Genomic DNA, 9,746 nt, shown 5'->3' on the forward strand with positions numbered 1-9,746 from the left:
GGTAAATCGAAAAGTGAGCTTTCGCAAGTATCTAACAAGAACCATTAATTTCAATTTTCCTCAAGACACAGACAATCGATTCGCTTCTAATATTATCAATTCGACTAACGAATCATTTATACGAATCAGGTCGTCTCGACCCTTATCACAAGAGCCGATTTAACTTGATCAGGAAATTAGACAAACCGTCGAGTCATCGAACTTTTCGACTCCGTCTGTTTGCTTAAAAATTAAATGCGGCAACGTGGCGAACATGATAAACGGTGCGATAATAATGAATAACACACCTTGGTGTTTATAATTAGGTGATGTTTAGCAGATGGCGCGTGGAAATAATAACCGTATCGACGTGGAAATTTCGTTGTGACACAATGTATCGATCGTCGGATGGAGAAGAGGAGGACTTTTCTAGTCACTACTTGGGAGAAGTGAAATAAAACGAGCGCTTTTTCTCGTGTGAACCGACTATTACGCACTGTCTGATGCAATTTCCTTCCGTATCAACTTTCCTCAATTCGAATCCAAATCTAATCATAAGTTTTGGCGGAGTTGCCGCCGGGTCGTAATAATCCGTCGAAAGCGGTCGTTTTATTGTCTCGGAATGCACAAGTAATCACCTGCTGGCAGAGATGGTCGCCGGAATGATGTGTGCAGGTGTTGCCCGATGCGACCGCCGCCGCACAGGCCGCCGTCCCCGGCACCTTGAGCTGCTCCTGTTTGTAATCCGGCTGATAGGGAAGCAGCATCCGGATTTTGCCCCATCGATTGAAGAACAAAGCTATCGCCGCCACCCAGACGAGCAGCACCAGGAGGACGATTCCGATCTCGACGCCTCTCACCTGCATCGCCAAGAGTTCGCCCAAATAAGCCCTCACTCAAAATTAAAAAAAATTAAAAATAAAAGACAAATTTTTTTGTTTACATCTTCGTACCATAAATTCAGAAACTTTATTTATTTTACCCAATGAATGAAGATTCTAGCGTATTATACACAAGCTGTAGTTTTGACACAATGAAAGTGAGAATTTTCTTGTAATCAACATGTTTGTGTGGTGATTTTTTTTAAGTTAAACCTCTTCACAGCGTGATTTTTTTAAGGCCTACATTAAAAACTTTTCAATTTCTAATGCAATTAAAAATAGACCATTCTTGATTCAACTACGGTAGGACCTTTATAGAGTTTATTGAGTTTTATGAATAATTTTTCTTATTTTATTAGTGTCTTGCGAAGTCCGAAACCAATCTGATCACCTATTAAAACAATTAAATTCATTTTAATATTAAAAAAAGTTTTCTAGTTTTTTTTAAACAAAATGAAATACCTTTTGTAAAAAACTTTATTGCACAGAAAGAAACTACAAAGAAGTTAATTAATCGTTGGATGTAAACATCATATGTTCTAAATTTGCAGTTGTAAAATTAGTTTGTTTTTCTGTAAGAATTCATCTCAGCTTAGAAAATGAACTCACTGTATGGAATTGCCAATATTTTTTCATTCAGTTAACATTTTTATTTTCAATAAATTTTTATATCTTGAATTTTTCTGTATCTATTAAAGTTTGTCGCTAACTAATTTGTCCACAACTCCTGGAGTACTTGTAATAATTGAAACATTAGATTCAGAATAAAAAAATACACCAAAAGACCGAACAGTTAAAAAATTTAAATCTGGAATGTATTTAAATAAAAAACAGTAAAATTAAAATTCTGTGAATCTAAGTGACTGAAAGGGTGATAAATTAAAAAACTATGCAATAGAAAACCTGTAAATTTTCTTAGAAAACAGCGAAATTTCAGATGATTTGACCGGCATTTACAAAAGAATCAAGCAACAGTTTTTGTTCAAACGCCTTATGATTGGTCCGTTTTACAGTTGGGAGTACAATCTCCCACCCGGTAACCAATGACAAACGCTTCAATCGCCTTGCAATTTTTTGTGCACCAGATAAACAAGTAGGAGGTGATTTTTACATTTTTATTGGTCAATTACTCATTCGTGGGACAAATGAGACACCAGAACCGGTCTAAGGGCTGTCTTACAGAACGGGATTTCGCCTTAGATGCGAATAAAATGGTTGATTCTGCTTAGTTTTTGAAATAATCTGATTTTTTTAGCGGAAAATTCTATAAAAGTAGGACTTTCTCCGAAAGGCTAAAAGACTTAAAAATGAAATAAAAACAAGTGATAATTAAAAAACTATAGAATTGCAAAGTAACGACTTTAATAACAAAAGCATAATTTAAGAAAAGAATTTGAAATATAGAAAAATTAAGAAAAGCCCTTAAAAATCGCGACTTAGGAAAACTTCCTTATTAACGTCTCTACTTAGTCTAGATACACCAGAGCGAAAAGTGCTGTAGTTACATAAATGAAAATTTTCAATGGAATCAAGCAATGTTTTTTGCAATTTTTCGTCCTTTTGTAATATCAAATCCACGTAAATCGCGAAAGTAATTTAAACTTTCTCCCAAAGTTAGAAGCGTTCTTAAATCCGAGTCGAGCTTCAAGTGGAATTCTTAATCTTGATTTTCCTTGATTCCGTGAAATATTTAAGCGTGTTTTTGCACCGGTTTCGATACGTTACCGTTGAGCTCGTTTGCGGGTACGTGTACTCGGGCAAGTCGACGGGCTCGGCGTCGTCCCTCGTCGGCGGGGCGTCCGTCGGAAGCGTCGCCATGGGGTCCTGCTGCGGGGAGGAGCGCGGCGGCTCTGGAACACACATGAGCTCTACGCACAGTTCACAAAGTTTCTTTCGCCTCGAACCGACATCGAAACACTACATCGAAGCATAACCGACACCAAAAGAGAGGGAGGATTGCAAACACACAACCCCTATGTCATATCATGTGTATCCTCCCCTCTTGCTACATTCCGTCCACTGTCTTACCCAATGTGCGGAAGACGATTGGCCTACTTCTGTATCTCTTGCGGGCCCAAACGGCGGTCACAGTCAATTGATACTGAGTGTCCGCTTTTAATCCACTTAAAGTCACAGCGTCCGAATTTCCCGCAACCACCGCCACCACTCTGTAACTAACAACCTGTTTATTGAAATTATACCGGCGATATTTGCGGCACTAAGCACAAGCGGCGACAAAAGTAGGGTAAGGCCGGGCAGATAACAGGTGGTTAAATAATATGCACTGTTTAAATGTTTCTCTCATTTTTGTAATGCCAGATTTTAAAACAGAATGGTTTCAATAAAGAATATTTAACTAACCTACGGTAATAAAAGTGTACGGAAATGTTACGCCTGCCCCTGCCTTACACTACGTTGGGAGGGATGAAGGAGGAGAGAGCGTCGAGGGTATTAGGAGAATCCTATGATGAAGTTACTTGAAACGAGGTCTCGAGAGAGTTTCACGTTCATTTTTACAGGACGGATAATACGTGTATTTTTAAACTTGGGTTTATTAAATCCGCAGATGAAAATGTTTGCGAGATTCTGGAGTAAAGCGAGAATTTAAATAATGGCTACTAGTCGATAATGGCACTCTTGGGTGATGGCCTTTCATTTAACTTTAGAAAGGTCTTTGCTGTCTTGGGAGCCCCTCAATTTTTTTATTTCGATAGAGTATACAATTTACGTTGCCCAGGTCGTATAATAAATGAAGGAAATTCTCGCAGGTGCTAAATCGTTCATTGCTTTGTGGGAAACTACTTGTGGGCAATAAATATTTGAGAACAATCTAAACCAACATCATTTACCACTTGTAATAGCATGTCAAATTGAAAACTCGTTTGGTACCGTTCACACTGTGAAATTTCTATAAATTAAACAGCAAAAAATTAATGTTAATCGTTAATTAGTAACCCGATAAATTTGGTAATTTTATCTGCCGGGATTTAACAACATTCATTGTGTCGATTTCAGTGTTTTATTAAAACATGAAACTAAATAAATATTAAATCCAACTCAACTTTTCTTACAACTGATCAAAAACGGTTTCAAATTTCTAAATCCGAATTTAGCACATCTGCAGGAACCTAAAACTGAAGGATTTTCGCGTAACAAAATAGCAAATCTTTGTTTGCTATTTTGCAAATTAGAGCGCATTTTTAACGACTTGAATTCAAGAGTGTGTCTTTTACGAATTTACAATTTTAAACACGTCTGCTGTAAAATTATAAATTTCACGATAAAGACGAAAAACTTTGAAGTCAGCACATGTTTTCCTGTTGACTGAAGTAAACTCAGAGTTTACCTACATCCTCCGATAAATGTGTTTGTTATTGTTTGTCTATTACTTTAAAATTGTCGTTCCCAGATAAAAAAACGGAGACAAACTCTGTCGATAATTCTGTGTTATTTTTATCTTTCATTTTCGAATTCTTACCTTTGATCAATTAAATTATTCGTGAACACCAATGTTTCCAAAACCAAAATTGAAGCTCTTTTAGAGATTTCGAGCAAATTACAAATTCCCACACAGTTCTACGTAAATTGCGGCTAATTTTGGAACAGTCCGGAAAATAGAATTGAGCAAAAACGTTTTACAATACGAATTTAGCACGTTTTTACTGAAATTGGGAGGTTTTGACGAAACAAACCAGAAAATCATAGTATTTATTTAGTTTAATGTTTGAATACCTAAGGAAAGTCTGCTAATAGTTATTTTATTGGTCGAGTACCTCAAAAATTAATAATCACACAAATTTCCATAATTAAAATTAAATGATTAAATTGAAAGTGATTGATTTTTTATTTCTTTTAGTGACATTCTAATATCTGAAGGAATTGCAGATAAGTTCTGAAAAAAATCACAAGCAGAGAGAACAAAGCAAGTGTTGGTTCCTTTGTAATTAAAACCTCCCTTAACGGACACCTCTGAATAACGGACACCTTTTCCCAATGGGCATTTTTACGAAAGCTATATTAAAATTTCCAACCTCCCATTAGTGGACACCTTCTACACCGGACAACGGTGTCCGTTGTTGGAGGTTTTACTGCATTAGTTTTGAAATATTTTTAGTAGTTTCCTGTATAGTTATGACCGTATGTCATAAACGTCAATGTTTTGTATATTTTTTCGAGTTATTTGTTGGCTACTTTCAAACTGCAGTTGGTAGATAAAAAGAAACGAATTCTTTTAATAGTTTTTATGTTTTTAAAGAAAGGTTTATTCCTTTGATCGAGTTTTAAATTTTGGTCCGGATCCGCATCCTGAAACTTCGATGCGTGTCGTCGAGCATTTTGGTAAAGCTTGTTTTTCCTTTTATTTCATTAGATTGTAGCCAACCTGCTGTGTAACATCCAGCAACTCCATTATTTGAACTTTTGCAAATCCGCCTAAATATAATCTAATCTAATTCCGGCGTGAAACTTGTAACGAATTTATCAAAACTCATATCTGTTTCACACAATATATCAAACAGAGCGGCTTCATTAAACCTCCCTCCGCCACTTGTTCTCAAATATCCTCACACATGTGAAAGAATCGTGCCGAGAGGTCTCATTACCTTTCGGTTACGAGTGTCTTAGGCGAGTGGCAAGCTCGTTACAAAAGTGGGAGCCTGGAGGGATCCTGCGGATTATACCTCCATATCGCTACATTTTTCATAAGCCATAACAACACACTGATAAATTTAAGCACCTACATACGGAAATGTACCCTCAGAGACTCCTCACCGCACACACAACGCAATAAATGCCAATGATCGATCGCTAAGCCACCCCGACTCGAGTGACAATCCTGACTGAACAAAACCCTTACATTTCGCCCCATATCGACTGACAAATCGCCCCTCTCAATAATACAAGTCGCGTGCGAAGCGATCGATTGATCCTTGAAAGATGCAAGCTAATCAAACGACCGAAAAATTCAAATTTAAATACCTGGCATCAGTCGGTTTGTAAGTGACGTCGTACTTGTCCACATTTTCGACGGATGTCGACCAAGACACCTTCACGGAAGTCGGATTGAGGAAAGTTACGGTGATGTTCTCGGGGACCCCGGGACCACCGGGCATCGAACCTGCAACAAATGCAAGCCTGGAAGCCCGATCTCCATCATATCCACACAATTTTTTTCCAATTATTTCAATGGCGCCCTATTTAGGCCTTGCGTGCGAAATCCTCCCTAATCGAGTTAGGAACTCTTTCGATACAAGCAACGACTGGCACGTGACAAATTTACTTTGGGAAATTCTGTGCGAGAGGAAAATGGAAAAGTGACGGAAAAAGCAAGTTTTTCAAGCGGTAGTTCGTCTCAACTTTTCCGACTTGTTTTATTGGACTGGAAAGACGCGATTTTACCAAACAAATTTTTTTATAGATTAAATTATACACGAACTCTTATCTCAAATTGTAAAACTTGATTCACCACACTGAATTTTTAAATATTTAATCGATCACATTCACCGAAAGTTTGACACGCTTATGAAAACCCTGAGGAATTTTCTCCAATAATAAAACAATTTTTCTTAGAGCTCCAACACTACAACAGTCATTATAATATGAATACTGGGGGAATTCAAATACAAATATCAAAGTTCAGGAAAAGTCTAGTATTAAATATTTAGGTTGTATTAACAGATATGTACTGAATTCAGGGTGTAGAGGTGTTTACAGAAAGGGTGAAACTTCCATTTCAGTTTCGACAAGAAGGAATTTTCAATTTCCCTCTCATCTATTTCTCAAAATTTTTTGCTTTTTTTGAGTTTTTCAGCTAGAAACACAATTGTTTCAAAATTTCGTTAAAAGCACGTCGAAAATTATGCCAATTGGCCATTTTGTAGGGGGAGTGTTAATTTTTTTATTTTTTTATTTTCTCAATTACGGCTAAACTATTCGAAAAAGTGGAATTATTTTTATTCTTACTAATGCAAAATGATCCGGGGAATCAATTGGCATTGAGAAAACTGCCAAATTCTCAATAGTTTTTTAGTTATGAATTTTTTAAAATTTTACCAATTCTTGCATTTATCTGCAATTTTCTCGAAAACTATTAGTCGGAGAACAATAATCTTTTTTTGAAAAAAATAGGTAATTTAAAGAGCTTTCCAATGATAATACACTTGATAAGATTCTCTCTAATAGTTCCGGAGTTATTGCTCGGTAAATGTTCCGGGTACACAAAATCGACCAAAATCGCGACAAAAATTGAATAAATCAAACATCAAAAAATTGAACAAATGGGCTTTTTTTGATTTTTAACAACTCTAGTGGGTTGTTACGACATATAAAAGTCCATAAAACTTTGCTAGAGGGAGTTTAAAAAAATATTTTTTTTAAACTCATTTATTTATTTTCTTAAAACATATGTCCAAAAATTACGAAATGAAATCGATTTTAATGCTATTTTGCCTATATTACTTGATTTTGGGCACAATTTCGTCAAAGAAATAGGCCACTGGACCACAAAATTTATGACAGAATGTGTAATTACTTCGAGAAATTTTGCTAAAAATATGCTCAAAAGACAATAAATTAGATCTAAGACCATTTTATTTCTACCTTTTTTAATGTTTTCGAATATTCTTTACCTAAAAAAAATGAAAGTTACAGAAAAAGATCGAAAACGGTATTTTTTTAGTAGTCTCAATAAAAATTGTTAATATTTTAATAAGAGTTGTAATTTCTTCTGCGCTAAATAAGCAATATAAAGCTAGACATATGACTTGGATAAATCAGAAAAAAAAAGATTTTGTCACAACACCTGTTTAAAATTACAAAAAATATGTAAATTGCCATTGACGTCGTTTTGCCTGTTTCACTCGATTTAAATTTTACCTGCTTCAAGGAAATTATTATAATAAAGTGTATTTTCGCTTTTTTTGTTTTGCACCAAGAAAACAAGTAGAAAAATCACACAGTTGTTATAAATTTACTTTCGTTATTAGTCTTGTAATAATAAGGCAATGAAGCAAGATCTCATTGCGAGATTTTTTATCCGAACTAAAATCGCGCCCAGTCCATTATAAAAATGTCGCTTGAAAACTGTATCAAAGCAAAAATTTCCTGCTTCTGATATTTTTAATCTGATTAAAAGCTGCATTTGCAGCTGTAATTTTTTTCCACGAGCGCAATTTATTTTCCCCGTGTCATTCATTTTATAAAACCCAACTGAAATAATTATTTACTTTTATTCAAACGTCGGCTATTTTTATTGTAACAATCGACTAAACCCATCGTATCCATCATTTCTCTTTTGTGCAGGTTTTATCATGCATTATCGATTGATTTTTATAATTTACACGGTTTTGAAAGAACCCTGAATTTCTCAGAGTAAATAAACACGTCACCAACCAAGCCAGCGTTATTATAAAAATGATTAATATGCGTTCGAATTTTCCTAATTTAAGAGTTTCGACGCGACCGAAATAACTAAACTAAACAAAATTGGTAATTAATTAGTCAAACATGAATTTTTTGCTCATCGTGAATTCGTCGTGTGATTCATTCTCTTTGACTCGACTGAAACATATTTTAAACCGGACGCCTTTCTCGTCCCCGGGAGACCGTTTATTCAAATATTGGACCAGGACCAGCACAATACATATTAATGAACCCGGAGTGCCACACAAAGAATCGCAAAATTGAGCTACTTTCTGCGAAAATTGCCTCCAAATCAATTTCCACCGTACCTGCTAATCCGGCACTTAGTAGCAATGAGACGGCAGCCAATAAGAACATATTAGCTGCACGTGAAATCCGGTGTTGCCCCTAACATGGCGGCGACGCTTTCCCGGATTCGGTCACTGGAAGAATCCGGAATGCTTCCGCCTTCGCATGATCTCCCTGAAAAACTACAAATCTCAAAAACTAATAACACGGCGATTTTTTTCGTGGATTTTTTTTAACTGCAAAAGAAACAAATGACCAAGACCTGGAAGGCTTCCGGGAATTGTTTAATTTTGTGGAAAAAAGTGGAGTGATTATAGTGGGATTTTGGGATAAAAAACAGACATAAAGCATCAAGAACTGAGCAAAAATAGCTAGTTGTTCATTAAATTCCAGCTTGCGAGCAAATGAAATTTTCCGGCTTCAATTCTTGTCTTATTTGATTAGAACTGTTGCTAACAATTCGAATCCCTCTCTGTGGATGACAGTTGTTTTGTCGGAAGTTGGTGTTTTGCCTTTATAGTTGAATTGAGGACTTAAATGTGTTCAGTTGGCTGACTGGGAGAATTAATTATATCAAATTGTTTACGTTAGCCCAGAAATTGTGTCTTTTAACATTTTTTTAAGAACTATTGACGACTGCATTTCCCGACCTTTCATCTTTTTCAATAATTGATTCACGCCATAAATAGAAACACCCACGACGAAATAATCCACTTCATTACCCAAAAGCAATTTTCCCTTGACGCAGTGACACCTGAGTGAAATTAACATTTACTTTAAAAACGCGCCGCTGAAACTTTATTTACAGTGGGGCGACCTTTGACGAATTGATTTTTCAGCTTTTGTATTAATTACTCTTACGATAAACAAGCCAAAACACAGCCTGAAATTCCCACCGTTCGTAAATATTTCAGCACCTCACTGAAAAAAATACACCTAGCGCAAAATAAGTAATTTTTGGGTGAATGTTCCAATTCCAGTGATTGACTTAATCAGGATGCCATTAATTAAGTCAGACTTGGATTAAATGTCAGATGGCTTTATCAAATGATTCATTAAAGGTAATGGTGTCTAACAATCACGTTAGTGATAAGTTTGTAATTTCACGCCGAACATCTGTTTTTCTGATTCATGGCGAAACGACTGGAGGAATTCAGCTTTACATTTGTTTCCACAAAA

General features: G+C 35.9%; 1 protein-coding gene across 12 annotated transcripts in view; it reads right to left on the reverse strand.

Moving 5' to 3' along the window:
• Positions 1–9,746, reverse strand: part of LOC664106 (uncharacterized protein) — a 54,093-nt gene that overhangs the window by 6,149 nt on the left and 38,198 nt on the right. For 8 of the 12 annotated variants that reach the window (XM_064355032.1, XM_064355033.1, XM_015983728.2 and 5 more), the window contains exons 2-6: positions 8,588–8,741; positions 5,838–5,976; positions 2,889–3,034; positions 2,586–2,728; positions 618–839 (exon numbers count right to left, since the gene is read on the reverse strand). In XM_064355032.1, the coding sequence (XP_064211102.1) occupies positions 618–839; positions 2,586–2,728; positions 2,889–3,034; positions 5,838–5,976; positions 8,588–8,636 (699 nt within the window). In that variant the 5' untranslated portion in view covers positions 8,637–8,741. Of the gene's footprint in view, positions 1–617; positions 840–2,585; positions 2,729–2,888; positions 3,035–5,599; positions 5,788–5,837; positions 5,977–8,587; positions 8,742–9,746 lie in introns of those variants that run through there. The other 4 variants (XM_015983729.2, XM_015983730.2, XM_015983733.2 and 1 more) reach the window with 4 other exon arrangements.

This window comes from Tribolium castaneum, chromosome 2 (genome assembly GCF_031307605.1).
Source record: "Tribolium castaneum strain GA2 chromosome 2, icTriCast1.1, whole genome shotgun sequence".
In the NCBI taxonomy this organism is placed as follows: domain Eukaryota; kingdom Metazoa; phylum Arthropoda; class Insecta; order Coleoptera; family Tenebrionidae; genus Tribolium; species Tribolium castaneum.